Source organism: Ursus arctos, unplaced genomic scaffold (assembly GCF_023065955.2).
Source record: "Ursus arctos isolate Adak ecotype North America unplaced genomic scaffold, UrsArc2.0 scaffold_32, whole genome shotgun sequence".
NCBI lineage: Eukaryota > Metazoa > Chordata > Mammalia > Carnivora > Ursidae > Ursus > Ursus arctos.
This window is the reverse complement of record NW_026623008.1, coordinates 11,204,073-11,228,493: the sequence shown is the minus strand read 5'-3', so window position 1 is coordinate 11,228,493 and position 24,421 is coordinate 11,204,073. Positions and strand designations below refer to the sequence as shown.

The 24,421-nt window shown below is 58.7% G+C and overlaps 2 protein-coding genes and 1 long non-coding RNA gene across 12 annotated transcripts in view; 1 reads left to right on the top strand and 2 right to left on the bottom strand.

Moving 5' to 3' along the window:
- ZBTB17 (zinc finger and BTB domain containing 17) overlaps nt 1–21,083 on the top strand; it is a 30,386-nt gene extending 9,303 nt beyond the window's left edge. Inside the window, exons 3-17 of one of the 4 annotated variants that reach the window (XR_007190591.2) lie at nt 13,855–14,061; nt 14,947–15,135; nt 15,689–15,829; nt 16,145–16,270; nt 16,658–16,908; nt 16,995–17,137; nt 17,227–17,527; nt 17,690–17,777; nt 17,856–17,972; nt 18,072–18,192; nt 18,433–18,563; nt 18,872–19,081; nt 19,197–19,286; nt 19,370–20,187; nt 20,461–21,083. Coding sequence is in view for 3 of the 4 variants with exons in the window: in XM_044391423.3 (XP_044247358.1) it covers nt 13,857–14,061; nt 14,947–15,135; nt 15,689–15,829; nt 16,145–16,270; nt 16,658–16,908; nt 16,995–17,137; nt 17,227–17,527; nt 17,690–17,777; nt 17,856–17,972; nt 18,072–18,192; nt 18,433–18,563; nt 18,872–19,081; nt 19,197–19,286; nt 19,370–19,653 (2,397 nt within the window). In the remaining variant the exon portion in view is untranslated. Of the gene's footprint in view, nt 1–9,265; nt 9,323–13,854; nt 14,062–14,946; nt 15,136–15,688; nt 15,830–16,144; nt 16,271–16,657; nt 16,909–16,994; nt 17,138–17,226; nt 17,528–17,689; nt 17,778–17,855; nt 17,973–18,071; nt 18,193–18,432; nt 18,564–18,871; nt 19,082–19,196; nt 19,287–19,369 lie in introns of all 4 variants that reach the window. The other 3 variants (XM_044391424.3, XM_044391423.3, XM_044391422.3) reach the window with 3 other exon arrangements.
- Nucleotides 1,493–5,868, bottom strand: LOC130542331 (uncharacterized). The gene is made up of 2 exons (XR_008956813.1): nt 4,670–5,868; nt 1,493–3,891 (listed from the first exon to the last, which is right to left on the bottom strand). It is a non-coding gene; the product is annotated as an uncharacterized LOC130542331 (long non-coding RNA).
- A 731-nt stretch (nt 21,084–21,814) lies between the features above and the next one.
- SPEN (spen family transcriptional repressor) overlaps nt 21,815–24,421 on the bottom strand; it is a 98,610-nt gene continuing 96,003 nt past the window's right edge. For all 7 annotated transcript variants that reach the window (XM_057305509.1, XM_057305511.1, XM_057305510.1 and 4 more), the window contains 4 exons: nt 23,507–24,019; nt 23,146–23,340; nt 22,654–22,812; nt 21,815–22,209 (listed from right to left, as the gene is read on the bottom strand). In XM_057305509.1, coding sequence (XP_057161492.1) covers nt 22,078–22,209; nt 22,654–22,812; nt 23,146–23,340; nt 23,507–24,019 — 999 coding nt within the window. In that variant the 3' untranslated portion in view covers nt 21,815–22,077. The remainder of the gene's footprint in view (nt 22,210–22,653; nt 22,813–23,145; nt 23,341–23,506; nt 24,020–24,421) is intronic.

The following is a 24,421-nucleotide window of genomic DNA, read 5'->3' as shown; positions in this document are numbered from 1 at the left end:
AATCAAGGTGTTTCTGAGTCTTAATTTTGTGTTTCATCTGGCAGCAGCAAACACTGAAGATTAGAATGAAGAGTTAGCGATGCTCACTTATGCTTTTTGTAAGGTGTTTTGTAACCTTCATTAGTATAAGGAGAGGGAGTTGGTAAGTGCCAATTAAAGGCAGAGAATTTGCCCTTTTGGGACAGACTAAGGGTCTGTAGAACCTGGTATTCCATGTCTGTCCGTCTGTGGAAGTTTTGTCTTTTTCTGAAGCAGAAAGTTCCCATCTTTTAGAGTATATGGACATGGCCTTGAATCTGGCTGTGTCAGCGCAACCTAGGTCAGCTGACAGCCCCTCTAATCTTGATTGGTTTATCTGCTCGATGGGGGTGATCATATTAACAGCCTTCCCGCAGGATCACCGTGCGGATCGATGAAGTAGTCGGTATCCTGTACCCTTTTGCAGGCAGGCAGCTCCAGTAACCATTCCAGTATCCCCTTTCGTGGTGACCTCTCCACGTGCTGCTGCCCTTTGGAAACAGTGAGCCTATGATTTCCAGAACCTTCCAGTTGCTTTACATGGTGGCGCTTATGATACATTAGCAAGGCTGTGTTTTCTCTGGGCACAACCCCACAGCCCCACCCGCAGTCCTTTCCCAGGACCACAGTTTCCTTCCAGCTGGGTGAAATCCCCGGGAAACTAGCATCTGCATGTGGGCTTTCCGATTAGTTACTCACATCCAAGCATTAGTTTTTACCCAACCAACAAATGCATTAAAAATTTGCATCAGTGTGGGCAGCCTGCCATCTAGACAAAGGGTACCATTTCATGATCCTGCTCGCTGGGAACGCGCCCTGGCCCACGGTGGAAACTGTCTTTGAGATGTTTGCCAGTTTGATCCTGAAAGTGGTGTCTTGTATTTCTTCGTATTCATTAGTGAGGCTGAACATCTTTTTTCCGCATAGAATGTATTGGCCACTGGTGTTGCTTTTGTAAACTGCCTCTTCATTTCTTTGACTCATTGGGAGATTTTTTTTCTTATTAATTTTTTGTAACAGCTTTATTGAGGTGTTCACATAGTATACAAGTCACCCATTTGAAGTGTACAATTAAATGGCTTGCAGTATATTCCCAGAGTTGTGCGGCTATCACCACTATTTTCAGAACATTGTCATTATCTCGAGAAGAAACCCACCACCCATTAGCAGTCACTCCCCACCTCCCTGTCTCTGTCATCCCTAGACAGTCGCTTTCTATCCTTACGGATTTGCCCGTTCTGGGCATTTCATGTAAATGGGCTCACATAACTGTGGTCTCTTGGCTAGCTTTGTTTGGCATCACGTTTTCAAGGTTTGTTCATGTGGTAGCCTGTGTCGTGACTTTTGTATTGTCCAGCATCCCACTGCACGGACAGACCACGTTTCATTTATCCATTCATCAGCTGATGGACATTTGGGTTGTTTCCACCTTTGACTATTATGAGTAATGTTGTCGTGAATTTTGTGTACAAGCTTTTTCTCTTTTTTTAAAGATTTTATTTTTTTAAGTGTTCCCTACCCCCAACGTGGGGCTCGAACTCACGACCCTGAGATCAAGAGTCACACGCTCCACCACCTGAGCCAGCCGGGCTCCCCTGTGTACAAGCTTTTATGGGGATATGTTTTCATTGTTGTTGGTATGAGGAGCCTTTTGTACAGCAAGCCCTTAACCCTTATTGACAATATAGGCTGTAAATATTCACCCCTAACTTACTTTACATTTGGGAAGGTGGGAAGATGAGGGTAATATGAATGAAACAGAACATTTAGGGGCCCCATGTTGGGTGCAGAGATTACTTTAAAAAGAGAGAGAGAAAGAAAGAAACAGAACATTTAGATTTCTGACCAGTCTTTCATACTCCTAAGAATTAAGCTCGTGTACCGGGCCTTCCCCAGTGTGGCCCCGCGAGCGGCCCCTTGGGGCTGGTCTTCAGGCCTTATGGTCGTGCTGTTGCGAGTGGTCTTTCTGTATCTGTCCCACTGTATCTCTGTCCACCTGTCTCTCTCTGTGTCTCTGTCTCTCCCTCTCAGGCCGCCTGCGTTAGGACTGGGAAACGGGAACCAGGCAGCAGTTGGGGGTGCTTTCCAAGTTTCTCTCAGAAGCTCACACTTCAAAGTGACTGGCTGAAAACCCGCCAGGGCTGCAAGTCCGTCCGTTAAAAGGCTTCCAGCAGCTTTGCTGATTCACCGCCCTTGCAGGTGGAGGGGATGTGGGGGGCTGGAGGTCAGCCAGCGCTGTTTGCTCAAGGGCGCGCGCTGGGGCCCTGAGCTTCCTTAATCCTCCCAGGGCTCCTGTCCAGAGACTGTTCCAGGGCAGCACCGCAGCAGCTAGAGTTGAGAAGCCCAACAGTTTTTAAAAATCCTTGGAAATTGAGACATTGAGTTCTTGACTGCTCTTTATCCAGGCCTAACATGAGTTTTCACAACCCCCCCAAATACTCCTCCGAAATATCCCTGCACTCATCTAGTTTTTCTCGGTCAAGTCTCACAAAATATTTTTAGTTGAATCCTATCAGGAGTAGTAAGTATACAATTTCAGGTTGGCTTCTGCTGTGTATCGTCCTGTGTCCGTGTAGACGGGCGTCCTGTGTCGTTCCTGTTCATTTCAAGATTTCCCATATAGGGACGGTTTTAAAAGAAAATCTGCTGAGTGCTAGGTGAGTATGTCATTTTTTGTTGTCCCGCACACGGTATCTGTCATACTTTAAATGCGTGCGTTTGTAATCTGGCAAGCTTGTTAACGAAATCCTTTATTTAACACTTATTTTATCTTCACACTGGAAGGGAGGAACCGTAGCAGTCACCCATCCTGGGGAGGAAACAAAGCTAGACCAAGTCAGCTGCGTGAAGCGCGTGTGCGACATTGACGTCCAAATACATCCGCCTGCAAACAGTCGCTGCTCAGCCTCCTTTTCGCTTTTGGCTCGGATCCTTGATCTCAACTAGTGTCATGGGAAAACCAGGCCTTCCTTGGAATTGTCATGTTCTATTCGCTCTCTCAGCGAAGGCCTCGTTGTTCCTCCAAAATCATCGTGTTCTTTGTAGAAAGCAGGTGGCTTTCGCCCTCAAGGCCGAACACCTCTGTCTTGTGTCTCGGTCACCGTTGACAGGAGAGTCAGCGTTGCCATTGGCAGGGCTTTTGCCCGGTCTGCTTTCAGGCTACAATTTCATTTGTCGCGGGGCCTGATGAGATTTTACCTCCCGTTTTTAGAAGATAGGGCAGGGGCTCCAGCATTCGGGTCCCCTTTTGTCTGTGGCTCACCAGTACCGCTAGCGTGGGTTCACGCGCGCCGGCAGGAGTGACGGTGGCCAGTGGCTGCGTTATGCAGTGGGAACGGGTGTCATCATCCCCATTTTACGGCAGGAAGAGTGAGGTGCAGAGGGTGACGTACTCTTGTCCAAGGCGCTCGACTAGCTTTGGTTTGATGCCAAGGCAGCAGAGGTAACTGGGTCCAGGAGCCTGTCAGCTCCCTGGGGTCGCATGCAGAGCCGTGTGTGTGTGTGTGTGTGTGTGTGTGTGTGTGTGTGTGTACGTACGTGTGTACACACGTGCCTCATTCCTCATGGTATCCGAGCGGCTCGGCTGGGGCTGGCAGAGGCTCCCAGCTGCTCTTCTAGGGGATTTTCAGTTTGTCCCCGTAAGGAATTTCTGCTCATGAAGATTTCTCTGGTGACACATTCTTTGTGCAAATTACCATAATTTTCCATTTCCCTTCTGAGACGTTTTTTCCTGTTGAGACGTTTTGAGTCATCAGGTCTTGTAGAAAATGTCTTAAGGTTTTATAATAAATAGAAATGAAGAAGCTCTGACTTTGTGGACAGTTTCTTTCTCTCTTCCCTTCCTTTTTTCACTTGGTTTCTTGAATAGATAACCTTGATAAGTGGTAAAACAAAATGCAGAAATGATATGCAGCGAGAAAGAGAGCTCCGTCCTGCCCTTGCCCTCCCCCTCTGAGGGCCCCCTTACCCATCTCTGTACGTCCAGAGACACGGACTTGTTTGTTTATGAGCTGGGATCTCATAGCCTGGGTTTATGATTCTGGACGAACCGCATGGCCCAGCTCCCCCTAGGAACGGTCAGGTACTGTACGTTGTAAAGGGACTTTGAGCCCCTCCAAGAGGTGGTACTTAGAATTTTCAAAGGATATTATCATATTTAGTGCGGAGGCCATTTGCACCAGCTGCTCTGAAGGAGCCATGGAGTGTGTGTCGGGTCCTGAGCCACCAGCTAAACCCTCCCAGTGCCAGCTGGGGGTGACATTGTCCCATTTTTCACATCCCAAGGGTCCAGCACCGTGGGACTTTCTAACTTATTTTTCTGCTTCTCATCCTTGCCCTTTCAGTCTGTTCTCCATATGCAGCCAGAGTGACTTTCCTGAAATGTGACCCTAACCATGGCCCTCTCTTGCTTAAGCCCCTGGCCAGGCTCCCAACTGCCGGGGGTGAGCGCCGGGTCCTGGCGTGGTGGGCATGGCCCCGCCTGCCTGGCTCCAGCCTGGCCCTCTGGCTGCGTGTCTCACCACATCTTCCCCTCGTGTCTCTCGTGATGCCGAGGTGTGCTGTCCTCCCTCCACCTGGTCCCCACCCATGCACACCATCGCCTCTCGCGCACCCCCCATGGCTTATGCTGTCCTCTGAGCACCCTTCTTACCTTTGTTCGTGTGTCTTATTAGACGTGGCTAGTACCCCATCCTTCCAGGGGTGGCGCCCCTTCAGAGCCCATCGGGAGGTGCTGACAGCGTCTGGGACTTGCTCCCTGGTGGAACGTTCTCGAGGAGGGGCACTTACTTAGGCAGGCCTGGCCTTGTTCCCGGTGGAGCTGGAGCTCCCAGCAGGGCCCGTGCACCAGGCGGCGCTCCGCAGTGGATTTGAGGTCCAGGCCCGCTGCTCTGTCCTATAGCCACCAGATGTGCAGATGAGCCCCCCGAATCGGTCCTTATTTAACTGAGCGGGCGACTCTCCCCAGGCTTTCTGCCCCAAGTGACACAGTAACAAAGGCCTCACAGCAGAAGTTTGAAGTCGGTGGGAACACGTCCAAGTGCTCTTCGGTCACGTTGGCCTGGGCTGTGGCTCCCTCCTTTTTCTCCACCTGCCGTCGAGAGGAGCCGTGCGCTTCACGAGTAAAGGGCGTTGACCTGGGATAACCTGGTTTGTTTTTAATTCGTTTTTTCCCCTCTTTGTGTCACTGTGTATCAGCCACAGCCTTCTGTTAGAGAAGTAGGATCTGATTCCACTTTGCCAGTGTCTGTGCAGTACTTCCTGTCACTTTTTGTCAGTCCTCACAGTTATCGTGTATATGGTGGTTTTCCTGTTGAATGGGTGAGCAGTCTAGAACTTGGAGAAGCTTGCCTGAGGCCACCCTGCTAATAAGACTGGAGCCACGATTCGCATGCATGTCCTTGGACCTGAGTCTGTTGGTGTTTGCTCTTCCTCCTCTTTTTCTTTTTTAGAGGGTGGGGGAGGGGTCAGGGAGAGGGAGAGAGAGAATCTTAAGCAGACTCCGTGCTCTGTGCGGAGCCCAACACTGGGCTCGATCATCACGACCCCGAGATCACGACTGGAGCCAAAATCAAGAGTCAGACGCTTCACCGACTGAGCCACTGGGCACCCCCGTTTCCTCTTCTTTGTCCAGTATTTGCTCCCATGGGGACCCCGGTCCATCCTATGGTTTTAACCACTGTCCCTCCTGTAGACGTCTCAGCTGTGTTGGCCCAAAAGAACTCTTGTGTGCCCTGCCCTCCCTCTGCCCCCAGTCATTCCTCACCTCCGCGAATGGCACCTGGACTCGGCCAGTTTCTCAGGCGAACAATTCAATGTTGTCCTTGACTCCTTTTCTCACGGCACACCTCTGCTTGATCAGCTGACTGTTGGCTCTCTCCCGGACAGCTTCCTGGTCTGACTGCTTCCGCCTTGGCACAGGGCCTCCATCTCCTGCTCCTCCCCCGGTGTTCCCCAGCCCCCTCCTGCCCCCTTGCAGTCACACCTCTGCACCCAGTCTCCTGGGGCACCCCAGCGTGCTTAGAAGAAACTCCAGAGCCTAACGTGCCTCTGAGACCCTGGCCGATCTCAGCCTCTGCCACTCCCACTTGGGCTTTTCTCATTCTCCCACTGGCTTCCTCCTCTCCAGGCATGCCAGCCCCCTTGTCAAGGTCACGCCTGCCCCAGGGCCTTTGCGTTGGCTCTTCTCTGTGCCTGCGGCAGTCCCTGGGCTTACAGTGGCATGGCTTGCTCTTCACTGCATTCAGGGCCTTGCTTCAATGGCACCTCCTTGGGAGAGGTCTTCCTTGACTCTTTTCTTAAATGTTAAATAATCTCTGCCTCTTGTCTCCACACCTTGTTTCACCTTCTTCCCAGCATCTGGTAAGTGAGCTAACGTATTATACTTAGGACCTGTCTTCCCCGCGATGCTCGGAGCTCTAATTAGACCTACAACCGGCACGGGAGAAGCGCTCATTCAGCGTGTGTGAAGTGCTTTTGTCTTTCCCGTGTGTCTGTTTCCTGATTTAGGGGCCAACGACCCTGAGAGGGGACAGTGATAATTAGGAGTCGTGGCACAGCTGTATCACCCCACAGCCTTTCTGTATATTGGAGAACATTCCTCATCCTCATTACTTCTCAAATACGTGTAGATGCTGTTGTGATTAGTGGAATGGAAATTCTTTTCATAGTGGTCTTGCCCATTATTTTCTCAGTTAACAAGCACCAAAAGTACAATTACTATTTCGTGAAGGTCCACAGAATATTTGACCTTGAGTTAGTCGCACTCAGAAAGGCCAGGACTCACCGCTCTGTTAAGGGCTGTTCCCAGACTTGATTCACAGCAGCGTGAGAGCGAGGTCCTGGGGTAGGTGCTGTCAGCAGCTGGGAAGAGGAAGTCAGTACTATTCCCGCCCCGCAGTGAGTTTATTGAACCTGATAGGGGAGGCGGGGCAACATACGGGCCTCCTTTCAGGCCAGGTCTGTGTACCGCGGCTTAGAGAGCCCTGGGGTGGAGGGCCGGATGTTGGGAGAAGGATCAGATGCCAAAAAGTCCCATGTACTCTGATTTTGTCTTCGTAGAAGCAAGGCCCTTTATCTAGCCCCTCTGTCAAGCTTTAAGAGTCCCCAGAGCAAGTCCCAGCATCATGGATTCCGAACTGGCGTGGGCATGTGGGGAGACAGGACAGGACTTTCTTCAGGACCAGCCAGCCTTCCCACACAGCCGTAGTCCTGGAGCAGTGGGGGTCCATCATGGGTCGGGGAAGGGGATGCCCATTCCCTCTTCAGAAGTGTGGTTAAGTGTTGGAGATCCTGGAAGTTGTATAATTTGAAAAGCAAAAGCAGTGTTACAATTTAATTTTATATTTAGATAGGATTTTTAGGTGTTTAAAAATCAACATTTTTTGGTAATACAAACTGCACAGAAAGTACTACTGACTCGTGGCTGGTAAGATGATGCCGAAGGTAGCAGTGATTTTCAAAGTGGAGCCATTACCCAGGAGAAGGTCAAGCATCAGAATCTGGGGCTGATGGGAAGGGCTGAGTCAGTTTGTATGTTCACCCTAAAGGGGAAATTGATGTTGAAAGTTTGAGAAACACGAGCTTACTATAAGAGCTGTATTTGCTGGGCAACGAGGAAAATGCCAGATGGGCTGGTTTTGTTGGTACTTGCCTGTCTTCCGTGTTGCCCTGAAAGGGGATAGGCTGTCACCCTGGGTGGACGGTGGGTGGGCAGGAAGGTGTCACAGTTGCAAGGCTGGCCTGCTGTGAACTTCCATTGCCTTGGCCTGAGTTTGTGTGTGCTAAGCTGGAGACGGGAACCACCCGTGTTTCCAGAAAATCCGGAATGCCGAGCAGCTGGAAGCGGAGTGGTGATCCGCTCACCTGCCCCTGGACGTGAGACGGCCGTGTCGTGTCCAGGCGCACAGCCGGGCCCAGCGTGTTCTGGGAGCTGGGGACTGTCGTTCGTCAAGGGCAGCCGCTCCCTGTGCCAGGCCGGTTGCTTTCTGGCTTAATGGCTTCCTTCTCTGTGGCGGTGTCGCATCCCTGCGTGCAGTGTAGTGCTTGCTAATAACCTGGGTGATATTTCGTGTTTGACAGGTGCCCCTTTGGCTGTGAGGCGGAGCGGTGCTCTGCGGACGCACTTAGAGCACTGGGCAGGCGCTCCCGTCTTCACCCGGGAGCACCCTTGGGGGTTAACAGAACAGTTGTTCAATATAAAGTGCTTCCCCGACAGAGAAAATTGCTCTGAATGGTTCTTGCCCAGCGCACCTCCTTTCCCTCCCTCCCTCTCTTAATGTGAATTGGGCTCTGGGATTTTTCCAGATTGCTTTTAGAAAGAATAATGGGTTATGATTACAACGTCTTAACAAGGTCAAGTCACTAAATAGTTACCCAAGGTACCCAGCATAGAAGGATATGTGGAAACCAGCTGATACGGTCTTCGGCCTAAAAATAAAACTCGAATTTGCATCTCTGCTTCCTGGTAACGGTAGTTTGTGAGTGTTTACCACGTGTCAGGCCCGGTACAGGCTCTGCGCTTACAGCGTCTCGCTGAAGCCTGTGCCGCACCTGGGAAGCAGCCCCACCGGCCCCGTTTGCCAGAGGAGACCCGTGGCTGCTGTGGGGGGTGGCCGCACCTGGATCCGGGTCCCGCCTGCCCGACCCTAGAGGCTCTGGCGCCTCTGCGCTCAGTGCGGGACTCGACAGCAGCGTAGCCGGTTCTTAGCTTTTAGGTGATCGGGCGGTGCCGTGCGTGGCCTGTGTTGCTTCGCCATGTTGGAGAGACTCCGTAAATGCCATTTCGTTGTCAGTGGGGGCGGGTTGCTGGGGTCTGGCATCCAGGTCTTGTCGAACCTCGTGGATTTCATCACCCAGGGGGAGCCCTCTCTTATGTCATCATCTGCTTGCGGATGTTCTGGAACTGAAGCATGAATGCTACGGGCTGTTCCCGTGGCCAGCCCCCCTGCACCCCACGCAGCTCCCCGGAAACCTGGGGCCCGGGCCGCGAGCAAGCAATCTTGTCTTTGCAAGATTGAGGGTGGCACCTGTACCTCACTTTATTCTTATTAAAAATTTTGTCAGCTTTTGAAGAACGTTGCCATGCGTAAGTGCGCGGAATGTATATATTTAATTTAAATAATCTCGGTATATCTGAGTGAAGAAATGGAGCGCCCCCAGTGTCTCAGAGGACCCCTGCTTGCCCCTCCGCCCATCCAGACACAGCATCCTCCTGGACATGTTGTTACTCTTTGCCATTTCTTTATAGTTTTACCATCGGTATCCGTTCTCTCTTGCTGTGAGCAACGCCTCAAAACGTCGTGACGTAAGTTTATTTCTTCTCCCAGTTTCATGGGTTGACTGGGCAGTTTCTTTGGTCCCACGAGGTGTTGGGGTCGTTCATGTGACAGCATTCAGCTAGTAGCTGGGCTGGAAGGTCCGGGGAAGCGTCTCGCATCCCGCTGTCCGCTAGGGCCTCTGAGGTCATCCTGTGGCCTGTGCCCGTGGCATCTCCTCTGGGGCCCCTCCCCACGCCCTCTCTGTCCGACAAGAGAGCCCGGGCGTCCCTACGGTGGGGTGGCTGGGTTGCGGGAGAGCCACGTGGAATCTGCAGCCCTCTTAAGGGCCGAGCCTGGAACTGGCACCGAGTCCCTGTCTCTTGTTGGTCAGGGCCACCCAGGTCGGGTTGAGATCTCCTGGCAGGTGTGGTGGGATGGCGGGACTTGGTGGCCACCCGTGTCCGCGTTGCTTAGTTGTGCCTGTTGGGAGTCACACTGCGGGGCTTCTCCAGGTCCGTCGCTTTTCCATTCCCAGACGGATTCCTTGTGAGGCAGGCCAGGGCTGTGTGTCCAGCTGGGGGGGGGGGGGCATCGGAAGAGCGTCCCAGCTCTGACACCAGACGTCCACCCCATTCATCAGGGATCACCACCGAGCAGCTGGCGGTGTCACGGGGAAGGTCACAGGACAGGAGTGAGGCAGGCAGTGAGGAGTTTCTAGAAGGTCGGCCATTTCTTGAACGGACAAGTCATGCGCCAGTTTGGGGCTTCATTTTCTGCATCTAACGTGAGGGCTTTGGGCTTGGTGGGCTCTGCGATCTTGCTCTGTTTGCATTTTCTGTAGTTCTAAGCTTTTAGGGTCTTAGAGTAGCTTTAAGACTCACGTTTATCGCCCTTAAAGCAAGAAGTAAGGCAGCAGGGACCCCCCACTTTCGCTCCAGTGAAGGCACTGCATAGTGGGGCTGGGGCTGGGGGAGCCGCACTGGATCGCTGACACGAGGCAACAGGGCTGTTATCTTACTCTTGCTTCAAGTCTCCTCGGAGGCGGCGACCCTTGGGCACACGCACTGACGGGGTGGGCAGCTCCCCGTGCCTGCGGGACCCACACATCCAGCTGTGTGGCCCCGGGCAGGTGCTCTCCCCTCTTCCCGGGCCCCTCTGAGCTTGGCCAGATCTTGGTGGGCTCCTTTCACTGTAGAGCGTAGAAGGAAACAGGAGACAGCGGGAGGACTGCCGTGATCTAGAGTGTTTCACGTAGCTCTGGAGGTGGGGCGCTGCCGGGTGCTAGCGCAGCCCCTCGGAGGGGAGGACCACGCCAGCCGGCCGCTCACCTGCTCGCCCCCTCACCTTAGGGAGAAAGGGGCTGCTGGAGCTTTCCAGAGGGCGGCCAGCTGGCGGAGGTGAGCGCTGGAGGCAGCTGGGGGGGCCATCTGCGGGGTGGGGGGGTTATAACGTCCCCAGGGTTGCTGACAACCTCTGTGGGCGGCCCCGTGAGCACTTGGGGAGCCCCCACGGTGGCGCTGGCACTCCTGGGGCTGATGGCAGGGCTGGGCTCAGGAGCCTGTGTTCAAGCTGCTCGTCTGCGAGTGGCAGCCACCTTTCGCTTCCTTCCTTCTTCCCTCCCTCCCTCCCTCCCTCGTGGTTCTGCTCCCTCCCTTCCCCCCCCCCAAAGGTCTTCCGCTGCTTCTCTCACCCTCTCTCCCGTTTTCTCGCTTCCTTTTCTTTCTTTGGTTTTGTCAACAGATGCGCCTTCTCCGCTGGAACAGCTCCGGAGGCAGCCTCACAGGACCCTGGAGGCCTCCGTGTTCTGCCCCCACACCCACGTCTGTCCTCCCATCGGAGGAGCGGGGTTGGCCTTGGGTGGAAATCATACCCCGTGGGTACCCATTGTTCTGGGGGGGGCATGGGAGGTACCAGGCCACCAGCCACCCTCGCCCAGGACTTTTACTGCCCCCCCAAGGTCTCTGAAATGAGAGCCCCCCCCTCCGTGTCCAGCCCCAGGAGAGCCGGCTTCGTGCCCTTCCCTGGGAGCTCTGGCGGTGCCGCAGCTCAAGGGCTCCCGGCAGCCCCCGGGGTCCCAGGCCAGCCGCATTGACCAGCCGCCTTCTTCCATCCCGGGGGGCCTGGTGTCTCTTCTTGGGTTTCTCTTCGCAGCAAGTCAGGTCGCCTTCCCGCTGGAGGGTTCTGCCTTCAGTCAGCTCCAGCCCAAGGGCCTGGACCAACTGTGTACCTTGGGGTGGGGGTGGGGGGTTGTTCAGCAGATGCTCCCTGGTTGTTTCTGAACCTGGGAGATACTTCCTCCCAGTTCAGTTTTCGGGTGAGCTGCTGGTGCAGGTGAAGGAGCCCGGGCGGCTGCCAGGTGCCGGGTGGGCTTGTTCTGAGTTGAAGGAGCGTCTGACCCTCGTGGGCTCTTGTGGTTCTCCCTTTCTGCACTGGGGAGGGGTTTCTGCACCTGGGCTTCTGAGGACATAGGGAGCGACTAGTGACGGGGACTCAGGGGCTGCCCGGGTGCACACGCGCTCACGTGCCTACCCCCGCACCCCCCTCCTCCACAAGAAGGCAGCTCTGGGGCTGAGCTGGCCCCGGGCCTCTCCTTGCCCCCACCTCCATTCCGTGTGCGCCTTGCTCAGCGTGTATGGCCTTCGGATCCTGGGCCTGGGTGCCCCGGCCTGGGTGTCCAGCTCACGGACCGGACATTGGTTCTTTTCCATGTTCTCCAGAAACGTCTCTATTTTAGTTTCTCCCGGCTAGGGCACGGAGCAGCCAGAATGCTCCTCGCATTCATTCCTTCAGGTCACAGCAGGAACTTCCTTGTTCTAGGGGCTGAAGACCGAGAAGGAGGCCTTCACAGGCGTCTTGTGTCCGTAGTGGCCTTTGCTCTGGCGGGCCTGGCTCCGGCATGGGCTGCTTAGCAGGTGCAGGCGGCCTGCCCTCTCCGCTCCGGGGCCGGCTCCTGCCACCCCCTCCGCTCCGGACCGGCCCCTGCTGCCCTCTCCGCTCCGGGGCTGGCCCCTGGCGCCTCTCTGCTGAGCTCTAGCTGGAGGCGCCATGACGGAGCAGAGAACCAAGAAGCCGTGGGAGCTTGTGTGTGGAGGCTGAGATCCAAGGACGGTCGTGGGGATGCCGGAGGGAAGGAAAGGCTGTTTCTGGGTCCCCCGCAACAGCTGCTCTGCACTCGTGGCTCAGAGGCCGGCATGTGGCACACAGCCTAATGCCACCACCACGTTCCTTCTCCCTCCTGGAGCCCTGCTTGCCTGCCCGGTGACCTCCCTCCACTCAGCAAACACCCAGCCCTGCTTCTGAAAAGTTTCCAGACGCCACGGGGTGGGTGGGCTTTGCATCGTTCAGAGCTGATCGGTGCTGGCTAAGCCCCTGGTGGGGGGGTGGGCATGGCTTTCTTCGGGGCTCATCAGAGCCAGACCACCATACATGGTCACGGCTCCCGCACAGTGACTCACCCCCAGGAGGCTGATGTCACAAATCAGCGGGAGCCCATGAGGGGCTGCTGAAACCTGGGGGCCGGGAGCCCCAAAGTGTCATCCTCCCCCACCCAGAAACAGCCTGGGGCAGGTCGGAGCAGACCCAGGCCTCAGATGCCGGGCCAGGGCCTGACAGCCTGGCCCTGGGGTGAGGGGTGGGGTGGGGGGTCTGTGCAGTGTGATCCCAGGAGTGGGGTGTTGACTTTTATTTTGAAATTGGGTCTTTCTTGAACCGAGGGTCTGCTCTTTTCCCTGTGAAAGGCTGGTCTGAGGTGCAGTCTGGTGTGGCGCTGCTGGGGAGGAGAGGGCTGCTTCACATACTTATTTAGTCATGGCTTGTGGCAGTTCGTCATTATTCGGCACCGGGCCATGGAATTTTTCTGAGCATTTTCACTTGAGACAGTTGTGGGATTTCCAGGCATGAAGTGAGGCCTTTCACAGAGAAACTGCAGCCAGCCCAGCAGCTCTTGGGGTCAGGACGAGAGTTCATTCTTCCTCCAGGGACAGCCTGGAGAGGTTTCTGGAGGCAGAGGACTCCCCAGCTTCCTGTAGTTCCCTGAGGCCATGACTCAGCGAGAGATCCCTGTCCCCAAGGGCAGGACTGGACTCTGCCGGAGCTCCGAGGGCGCCGCAGGAGAGGGTCCGCCCCCGAGATGCTGGAAGGTGGAACAGCTGTCTCACCTGTGCAGGACAGAAGGGGAGAAAACGGAATAGAAAGGTTTTCATAAAGCCAAATGTATCGAGTTGAAAGATGATGTCATGCACCCTTTTTGTAAAACATGTTAAACTGACCATGTCTTTTTCTTTTTTAATGCTCACTGTCATCAGTGTTTAGTGTTTGTTTTTTGACTTTCTAATGTCGTTACGTGGCAAGACGCGAAGCTGGCCCTTTTCTCTGGGTCCCTCAATCTTTGGTCTTTGGAGCTTTGCTGGCCAGTAATCGAGGGGTCTCGGAGCCGCTGGTCAGCCGTGGCTTGCAGAGGGGGTCTGGAGTGCTTTACCCTTGCTGGATTTACTCCCCCCCTTCCCGCACGCCCTCACCGGGGAGTCCGGGGGTGGACCGTCCTCCCCGTGCTAACGCGACGGCCCTCCGGCTCCCGCAGCCATGGATTTCCCCCAGCACAGCCGGCATGTCCTGGAGCAGCTGAACCAGCAGCGGCAGCTGGGACTGTTGTGCGACTGCACTTTCGTGGTGGACGGTGTCGACTTCAAAGCCCACAAGGCGGTTCTGGCGGCCTGCAGCGAGTACTTCAAGATGCTCTTCGTGGACCAGAAGGACGTGGTGCACCTGGACATCAGTAACGCGGCAGGTACCCCGCTGGCCCCCGGCCGAGCTGGCGGAGGCTCACGAGTGGCAGCCGGCTCTGTGCTGCGCGGGGGGCCTCCCGACGCGGCCCCGCCCTCCTGGGGGCGGCACCTTCGAGCCGTGGGGTGCGGCAGGCCTCCCAGATGGGACCCAGGCCGCGGGTTCCTACCACGTTCGGGGGGCCGGTTTTGACTGGGAGCTGGGTGGTAAGAGGAGAACCGACAGGAGGGGCTCGTGGTCACGTAGGACAGGCTCCTCAGGAGTGACAAGGAACAGGTGCGCTCTTCCCGGCCCCCAGCCCCATCCCGTGGCCGAGTCCGTCCTGAACCCCTACCCCCCATGCTAACCATGGTGGGGACGGCCACGGGTGGCGCTGGGAAGGGACCCTGGGGGTTGAGAAGGAATTGGTCCTGGATTCCGCTCCTAACCCAGAATGGCATGACCTGCCATGAGAAGGTCAGGGCGAGGTGGTGGCCCCCCAGTTTACAGATAGGGAAACTGAGATCCGGAGAGGTCAGGTGACCAGCCTGGCGGTCAGATACGTTGTGGCCGAGACCTAACGAAAGCCAGTGCTGACACCGTCTTGGTGGCGCACTCTGCAGTGGTGGAGCGTGGTCGCTGAGTAGTGGAGAGTATTCCCGGGGGGCGGGGGGGGGGCGTTCACACCCCTGTCCTCCGTGCAGGGCGGCCATCACCCCCTCTGCTCTCTGTGGGGGTACTTCATTTCAGAGGCTGTGGTCTGGGTGCCAGTGCGGGAGAGGGGGCGCTGGTGGCCTGCCACGCTGCTTTTCGCAGATCCCCGGGTCCTGCTGCCGAGTGGGGCCGCTGAGCCGGCCGCCGGCGCCAGGCCTCGCGGCGGGTCCGTGACGGCTGTGTGTGTCCTCGGCAGGCCTGGGGCAGGTGCTGGAGTTCATGTACACGGCCAAGCTGAGCCTGAGCTCTGAGAACGTGGACGACGTGCTGGCCGTGGCCAGCTTCCTGCAGATGCAGGACATCATCACGGCCTGCCATGCCCTCAAGTCACTGGCTGAGCCGGCCACCAGCCCCGGGGAGAATACGGTGGCCTTGGCGGCGGAAGGTAAGCGTTTGGCAGGCTGTCCCAAGCAGGCAGCATTGGATGCGGTGTTGCCTCTGACTCTGTTTCCTCTCTCTGGGCCTCCGTTTCCTTCCCCGGCCTTGCCTGCCCCGTGGAGTGCGAGGAGGAAGTCTCAGGAAGGCCTTCAGAGGGACCCCCCCGTCTGCCTACCCGTCTTCCCCACCTTTTACCCGCTTGCTTTGTGCTCTGCTGCCCCAGAGAGCTGGGGGCCTGCCTGGCCCAGACCTCTGCACACGGGGGTCCTCCTGCAGTCCCTCCCCTCTCGCGCCCTCCCTTTGCAGAGAACCCCGAGCCGCCCCTGAGCACTGACTCTGAGCAGCGGCTTTGTGTTGCGTGTGGGGTGTGCTCCCTGCCGGTGCGGGAGCCCCACGGAAGCGGGAGCCTGGCGTGTGGAGTAGGTGCCCGGGGGACAGACTGGCAAACCACTATGTAGATGTATCCCCAGGAGGATCTGGAAGAGCTAGCAAGTTCTGGGCCACCTCACCCCTCCAGCCAGGTGATGGGAAATGGCGGGTCTGTCGTGTTCCATCTCCAGGAGGAGACAAGAGAGCCAAAGAGGAGAAGGCGGCTGCCCCCACACTGAGTGAGCCGGACCCCGCCGCCAGTGGTCCGCCCACAGGCCCGGGCAGGGAGCCCAAAGAGGAGCGGGGCGGCCAGGCCGAGAGCACGGCCAGCGGTGAGTTGTGGCACCGAGGCCCTGGCCGTGTGTCCCATCCCCTCGCGGCAGCTTGGGCTCCAGTGCCGCGAGCGGCTGGCTTCCTTGGGGAGGCTCCTGAGCCTGGGAGGCAGGGCGGCAGGGCAGCTGCCCCTCTGGAGCTCTGGTTACCCAGAGGGACCCGAGGTTCACACTGGGGCACCTGTTCCAGCCGGATTGGAGGCGCAGGCAGCCTGAGTTTGGGTGTGCTGGGTCCCCACCCCGGCCTCAGCCACTCCCGGGGGCCCCCAGATGTTGGGTCCTCATCAGCCTCCCGTGTTCCCACACCGCACCCAGGTGCCGAGCAGACGGAGAAGGCGGACGCCCCCCGGGAGCCCCCGCGCGTGGAGCCCAAGCCCGACCCGACGAGCAGCATGGCAGCGGCCGAGGCTGAGGCCGCCTTGTCGGAGAGCTCCGAGCAAGGTACCCTGCCCCTCGCCGGGCCGCGCTCACACGTCCCCCAGGGCCCCTCCCTGCACCCTCCGCTGGATCCCGCGGTGAGTCCCGCTTGAGCTGTGGGCCCAAGTCACCTTTCCATTCTCAAAATCTGGCCTCGGTTTCCCGGGGCGCACCCCGGTCGTGCTTCTGCCAGCGCAGGAGTGTTGCTGGTGCAGCCGGGAGAGCACCAGCGGGGACCCCGCCCCCCTCCGAGCAGGTCCCACGTCCCCGACCGAGCGGCCCTGGCGGGGAGCCCACGCCCGGAGGGCAGCGGAGACCAGCCCTCCGCCTCGGCTTCCGCTGGCTCTGCCGGGCCAACCTGTGGAGGCCGCTCACCGCCCTAGCGCCTCAGTGCCTGCCCTTCCCCGGCAGAGATGGAGCTGGAGCCGGCCAGGAAAGGAGAAGAGCGGGAGGAGGAGGGCGCGGCGGCCGCCGAGGTCAAGGAAGAGGGGCCCCCGCTGGAGAAGGGGGAGGCGCCGGAGGAGAGCGAGGAGTCGGCCAGCACGGACTCGGGCCAGGAGCTGGGCCAGGAGCTGGGCGCCGAGGCCCGGGGCCTGCGCTCGGGCACCTACGGCGACCGCACGGAGTCCAAGGCCTACGGCTCGGTCATCCACAAGTGCGAGGTGCGGCCTCCCCGCGCCCCCGGGTCCCCCCCCCCGCGCCCCGCCCCGCCCCGCCGGGTCCCTGATGCTCCCCCCCCCCCCCGCAGGACTGCGGCAAGGAGTTCACGCACACGGGCAACTTCAAGCGGCACATCCGCATCCACACGGGCGAGAAGCCCTTCTCGTGCCGGGAGTGCAGCAAGGCCTTCTCGGACCCCGCCGCGTGCAAGGCCCACGAGAAGACGCACAGGTGCGCCCCTCCCCCTCCCCCTCCCCCTCCCCCCCGCCCCGCCTCTGGGAGCGCGGCGAGCCTCCCGCCCTGTCGCCTGTGGCCGGCAGCCCGCTGAAGCCCTACGGCTGCGAGGAGTGCGGCAAGAGCTACCGGCTCATCAGCCTGCTGAACCTGCACAAGAAGCGGCACTCGGGCGAGGCGCGCTACCGCTGCGGCGACTGCGGGAAGCTCTTCACCACGTCGGGCAACCTGAAGCGCCACCAGCTGGTGCACAGCGGCGAGAAGCCCTACCAGTGCGACTACTGCGGCCGCTCCTTCTCCGACCCCACGTCCAAGATGCGCCACCTGGAGACGCACGACACCGACAAGGAGCACAAGTGCCCTCACTGCGACAAGAAGTTCAACCAGGTGGGGGGGCGGGGCTCGCGCGGAGGCCGGGGGGCCGGGTGGGGGCGGGCCCTTTCCGCGGTGGGACCCGGAACGTTCCGCCGGCCTGGGGGGGGGCGGGCCGGGGACCCCTTGTTCCCCGGCGGGGGTACGGCGCGCCCCACTGAGCCCTGCCGCGCACAGGTGGGGAACCTGAAGGCCCACCTGAAGATCCACATCGCCGACGGGCCGCTCAAGTGCCGGGAGTGCGGGAAGCAGTTCACCACCTCAGGTAGGGCCGCGCCCGCCCCGCGCCCCCCGCCGCCCGCCCCCCGCGGCGCCTCACGCGCCCTCCGCGGTCTCGCCGCAGGGAACCTCAAGCGGCACCTGCGGATCCACAGCGGGGAGAAGCCGTACGTGTGCGTCCACTGCCAGCGGCAGTTCGCCGACCCCGGCGCCCTGCAGCGGCACGTCCGCATCCACACCGGTGGGTGCGCGGCCCGGCGGCGCCCGGGGGCGGGGGAAGGCGCGGGGGGGGGGGCGGGGGGGGCGCGGGTGCCGACCCTTGTCCTGCCCCTGTCCGCAGGCGAGAAGCCTTGCCAGTGCGTGATGTGCGGCAAGGCCTTCACGCAGGCCAGCTCCCTCATCGCGCACGTGCGCCAGCACACCGGGGAGAAGCCCTACGTCTGCGAGCGCTGCGGCAAGAGGTCCCGCCCCTCCCCCGCCCCGGGCCCCGCGGGGTCCCCCGGCAGCCCGCTCGATCCGGGGGGCCCACAGACGAACCGAGAGCTCGGGTGGAAACGGGCCGACTGCTGCCCCGGCCCACAGAGATCCCCGGGGTCCGCCCCGACCTAGACGAGGAGGCGGGAGGCCCCAGCCCGGGTCCCCGCCCCCCCCCACCTCGCTCCAGCCCTTTGGTGACAGCCCCTCCTTTTGCTGCGCCGCAGGTTCGTCCAGTCCAGCCAGTTGGCCAATCATATTCGCCACCACGACAACATTCGGCCTCACAAGTGCAGCGTGTGCAGCAAGGCCTTCGTGAATGTGGGGGACCTGTCCAAGCACATCATCATCCACACCGGTGAGCTCGTGCCCACCTGCCTCATCTGGCCCTCGTTCGCGGGGGCGGGGGTGGTGGAAAGGGTGGTCCCTCCAGATCCCAGCCTTGGGTGCCGGTCCTTGCTGCAGGGGCCTGGGAGGTTCAATTTCAGTAAGGACCCCATTTTCCTAGTTTCCAGAAGGCACGTGGCCCCTGGAGGCTTCTGTGCAGCCCTGGTGGCTGCCCCAGAGCACTTGTTGCTGGAAAAGACAGGGCTTTGGGGAAGCTGGAGGCCACTGAGGTCCTCCCCCCCCCCCAACGGCAGGCGAGAACCTTGCCTTCCCCCCCAGGAGAGAAGCCTTACCTGTGTGACAAGTGCGGACGTGGTTTCAACCGGGTGGACAACCTGCGTTCCCACGTGAAGACTGTGCACCAGGGCAAGGCGGGCATCAAAATCCTGGAGCCAGATGAGGGGGGTGAGGTCAGCGTGGTTACCGTGGACGACATGGTCACACTGGCCACCGAGGCACTGGCGGCAACGGCCGTCACTCAGCTCACAGGTGCGGGCTGCAGGCAGCAGGGGTGGGTCAAGGGCAGCTTGCCTCCGGGGTGGGCACGATGGGGCAGGGGCCTGAGGCCTGAGGCCCTGAGGACTTTGCCCGCCTTTGCCCACAGTGGTACCAGTGGGGGCCGCAGTGACCGCCGACGAGACGGAAGTACTTAAGGCCGAGATCAGCAAAGCTGTGAAGCAAGTACAGGAGGAAGGTGAGAGGGGCCGCCTGGGGTGTGAAAACTGGTAGACCCCTGAGGGCTCACCCCATCCTGACCACGGCCCCCACCTCCCACAGACCCCAACACCCACATCCTCTATGCCTGTGACTCCTGTGGGGACAAGTTTCTGGATGCAAACAGCCTTGCCCAGCACGTGCGGATCCACACGGCCCAGGCACTGGTCATGTTCCAGACGGACGCGGACTTCTACCAGCAGTACGGGCCAGGCAGCGCGTGGCCGGCCGGGCAGGTGCTGCAGGCTGGGGAGCTGGTCTTCCGCCCTCGGGACGGGGCCGATGGCCAGCCCGCTCTGGCAGAGACGCCCCCCACAGCCCCTGAATGTCCACCGCCTGCTGAGTGAGCAGGCGTCCCTCTTTGTGACTGTTTATTTAAGGATGGATGGCACCCTAGATCTGAGAGGGGTGGCCCCGTTCCCTAGAGAGAATAAATTTGATTATTTTCTAATGCTGCCTATAGCTCCCTGTGGGGGTGGGGCGGGGAGCTGGCAGAGCTGTGGCCGATGCCACGGAAGGGCTGCTCCACCCAGGGACCAGCTGGCACCGACCTGTTTCTTGGCAAAGCCAGGCTGTCCCACCCACAGAATGGGACTGGTGCCTCTGGACCTGTCTAGAAAAAAAGCTGGCTTCCTTGTCCTGAGTCGGGGTGTGGGCGGCACGCTTAGGGCCAGAGAGACCGTGGCTCCGTGCACCCCATCCCCTCATCCAGTCTCCTCCTTGGGCTTCTCACCTGTTCAGCTTCAGGACCTGAGCTCCCCTCTCCGCCATGGAGCACAGCTGTGACCCCGCTCCCCCTCTGCCCAGTTGGGTTGGCTTCCCAGGATCCAGGCAACCCAGAGAGAGCCCAGCTCAGAAGCCCATTCAGCCAGAGCAGCAAGGTAGGCAGAGAGCCGGCCCACCAGGCCATGGGCCCAGTTCTGTTGGGCTTGGGGAAGCAGGAGGGCTCCCCACTCACTTCACAGGATTAAGGCCAAGCCAGTGCCCCACTTTTTTGGGAACACTTATGTGCCCTGAATCAATGGGAGTCTGCGACCAGGTTGAGGGTCAGAAATGCGTGGCCAGGAGCTTTGATGGGGGGAGGCAGGGGACACAGCTGGCTCATCCTTAACCCCTCAGCAGGGAGAGCTGATGCCGTCTCTGCCCCTCTACAGTTTGCTCCGAGCAGCTGTAATCCCTCTCTCAGAGATGGCACCGCCTCCTCACTCCGAGAGCCCTGTGATTGTCTCAAGTGAGCCCATCAACTCTGTGGACCCTGTGTTCCTATCCCCCCCCCCGCCCCCGCCGCCAGGGCTCCCCCACCCCCAGCTGGTAGCAAGTCCAGTTGCCCCGTCCTTGCTGGCACCAGGCCAGGCTGTGCCACTGCTGCTGCGGGGCCAGCCTGCTCCAGGCCCGTGGGAGGAAGGAAGGGGCAAGAGGCGGGACACCAAAGTTTGCCTACGAGGTTTGTGAGTTTGCCTGCCAGGCGGTTCCCCCGCCCCTCCTCCCCCCCCCCCCAATCCAACTTTGAAGTGCCTTCCACGTTACCCAAGAACAAAGTTCAGTCTGGCAGAAACCTCTTGTACAAGATAACATGATGCTTGGGGAGGATTAACTGGCAGGAAGGGAGCAGGTCCCATGGACAGACTTGGGGAGGCAAACAGAAGTGGGATGAGGGCCAGCTATTCCCCTAAGCAAAGGACCCTTGGTCCTCCCACCAAGTGACAATCACATCCACACTTGACGTGTTTTGTATTTTTTAATAAAGTTTGTAATCCAATGGACACACAAAACAAAACTGCGCTGAGAAAACCAGTTTCATAAATTAATAAGTGTTAGGAAGTTGGGGGGAGAGGTCAAGGTAACAGGAAGAGGGGAAGCCAGTCTTTTTTGTACAGTCTTTTGTGTGTGTGTGACACTTCCAGATCGCGGGGGCAGGGCCCGTGCTGTAACGAAGCGCACTTATACAAATGAGTGACAATACAAAGTCTGAGTATGAAAATAAGATTTTTCTCTGAAAACACATTTTTGGCACAGATTAAAAAAAATGTATGTCAGGGGAATTTGATTTTAAGTCAGTATTATATATATTTATATATATTATATATTTATATATACACACATCCCAAGTTCTGCATATCCCACCAGGAAAGAAAATCCTTCTGTTTGCTCTTTTTCGACTGTAAACTGTACATCCGGGTGAATCAAAGATGGTGGCGGCAGGAGACTTAAGAAAGGGGACACATCCAAATGGGCGAGGGGCAGGGCAGGGTGGGGACAGAACCACCCAGTGAAATGTTCCTTGACCCCAGTGTCTCAGCGGAAGCCTGAAGTCCTGCGCTCGAGTCCTCAGTGTGTGTTTCAGGTACGCCAGGCCATCCAGAGTGTCACAGCCTGTCTTCAACGGTGCAGAAGTCCAAGTCACTAATTTAGTGCAAAGGCAGTTCTGTTTTGTTTCTTAAAAACAAAAACAACAAAAAATTAATTCCACTGCCCAGTTCCTTTTCTCCAAAAAGAGGAGAGAGAAACCCAGCCCCAAGGTGTCTGCAGAGTCCATCGGTTGGTGGTCTGTCCTCGGGCTAAATGTCATGTAAACACACAGGTAGCAGCACCACTGCCCAGAGGGGTCTGTCCCCCTGAGCCTGGGGGAGAACGGGCTCGAGGGCGAGGCTGGCGGCTGGCAGTGGAGGATGTCCCCTTCGGCAGCTGCTTCCTCCACGGGACTGGGTCCTGGGTTTACTTTTTGCTGCAGAGCCTCGGGGAAGTCCACCGAGCGGGGATCGTTCGGTGGCTCACACGGAGGCGATGACAATCATGAGGTGGGGAGAAATGCTGGAGATGCTGGCAAGGAGGTCGGGGGCCAGACGGGACAGGTGGCTCTCCGAGAACTCGCAGGGCGGGAAGATCTGCAGCACGTAGGCGGGCTGGAGAGGGGGACGAGAGAGACGAGTGGGATCCCCGTGTCCACATCAGCCACCCCACTACCATTCTTGAACATTCCCAACTGGGGGCCCTGAAGGGGCCCAACACACAGAGCTAGGGTGAGTCCGTTTCCCCGTCAGCAAATGCCTCCAGGACTGTCCACCAGGAGACACCTAGTGTCAGAAAACTAGCCACCTGAGCTATTCTCCTGGGAACCTTCCTTCACAGCACGGAGCTAAAAACCTCTGTGGTCTCGGGGGTCCCCGGGTTAGCTCCAGGGTGGGCCATGGAGGCCCCACCTCTACACTCTGCTCGAGTCCTCTATCCAAAACACCTTTTGCCCACCTCTGGACCACTCTGAGTTGGCCCTGGTAGCCCGTGCCACTGGACTCGACAGCCTAGACCAGCCCCTACGTGCGTGCCCCAAGTGAGGACATTGGGCTGACCTGATTGGAGCCAGGGTTGGGAACGTTGATGATCCCTGCCGCCTGCTTGGCCTGCAGATAGGTGATGAAGGCTGCCTTGAGGGACTCCGTCTGGCTCACGACATCCTCTTGGTCACGGCCACAGGGTAGAGCCAGCAGCAGACAGTAATCTGTCTCCACCTGTGGCAGAAGCAGCCGTCAGTCATCAGGGGCCTCCCCTCAAGACAGCAGCCCCATGCAGAGGCCTGTCCAACCTAGTGGTTCGGCTCCTGAGTCCACAGAAGCCCCCTCCCCCTACGCCGACCCTCAGAGGACCTTAAAGTCCACCCTATTTGTTGACTGAAAAAAACCAGTTTCTGAGCCTAGAGGGATCTTCCACCCCCGCCGGAGACAGAACATGCCAGGCGCGCCACTACCACACCCCACGGGCAAGCCAGGGAGACAGGCAGGTGGGGGCAAGCCATGTCGTCCCTCGAAGGCAGGGCAGCTGCTCGCCTGGGCCCCAAAGCTTACCGTCATCCTTCGGGCAACCCCTTCCAGCTGGGAGGCCTCGAGCCGCATCCTCTGGGCGATCCTCAGCGGGGGGCCTCCTTCGGAGAGGGGCAGAGACCGGTGGGCCAGGACGTTGTTGCCAGAGACAAAGTGGAGCTGCACGGCAGCTGTGTCGTTCTTGAGGGCCAGCAGGCCCTGCCACACGATGGGGTACTTCTGCTCTCGGGGAGACAGACAGATGTGATAAGCTCACGGCTACAGAGCAGAGCCATGCTGGACATGGCCCCAGGCAACAGCTTACTGGTCTAAGGGGGGACCTTAAGACATTCAACACAGCGCAAAGCTTGGAGGGGAGCAGGGGAGGCCCCCTGCCTGGGCTTACCTTCAGAAGCTGGACCATATCCACAGGCCTCTGGGAAGTCAAGTGTGGAGAAGAATCTGGTTTGGAAGCGGGCTGGGCTTCAGTGTGTGTCAGAGCCAGTCCTGGAGGGGTGCTGGGGCTGGAGGTTGTGGGGACAAACAATGGCTGCTTTGGGGCAGCCTGAGCAGGGAGAGGGGCCGGGAGGTCAGGCTTCATGGACACAGACACAGGGGAGGGGTAGGAGGTCTGGCTTGTTTCTGCCTGCGCCCTCTGAACCTGGGCGTGAGGCTCAGCTGGCCTGGTTGCAGGTACAGTTGGGAGGCGAGGCTGTTCTACTCCTGTCTGGGTCCCCTTTGCCTCCTGGGAGACCTGAGGCATCTTGCTGCTTGGCGGCTGGCCCGGCTGGCTGAGCTGGGAGGGTTGCTGGCAGGGCTGTGTGGGCTGGGCAGGCTGTGTGGACTGCACGGGTTGGGGAGGCTGTGTAGACTGTGCAGGCTGAGTGGGCTGCAAGGGCTCACCTTCAGGAGCTGGGCCCTGGAGTTTGGCAGGGGAGAGAAGAATGGAGTGGAGAGCGTGTTATACACAGTACTCTGCCCATACCTCCCCCCCAATCCCCTGCCCTGGGCTCCTGGGCAGGGTCAGCTGCAGGCATCCCTTGGAAGTCAGGCCCACAGCAGTGATCCTCTTGGGCACTCAGGATCGAGGGCTCTGCGAAGAGGTCACCCGCTCACTCTCCCCCACAGCCCTGCACAAAGGAGGCACCCCCGCCCCCACGCGATCCCCCAGAGAGCACCTTCCCGGGTCTCTGGCCTCTGCACAGAGATCGGATTCCCTCACCCTGCGATTTCAGGAATGCCTCTTTAAACTCACGGAAAGGGCAACACATGTCAGGGGCTGCAGTGGCACTGCAACTGCCCCAGGGAGGAAGGCTGTGTG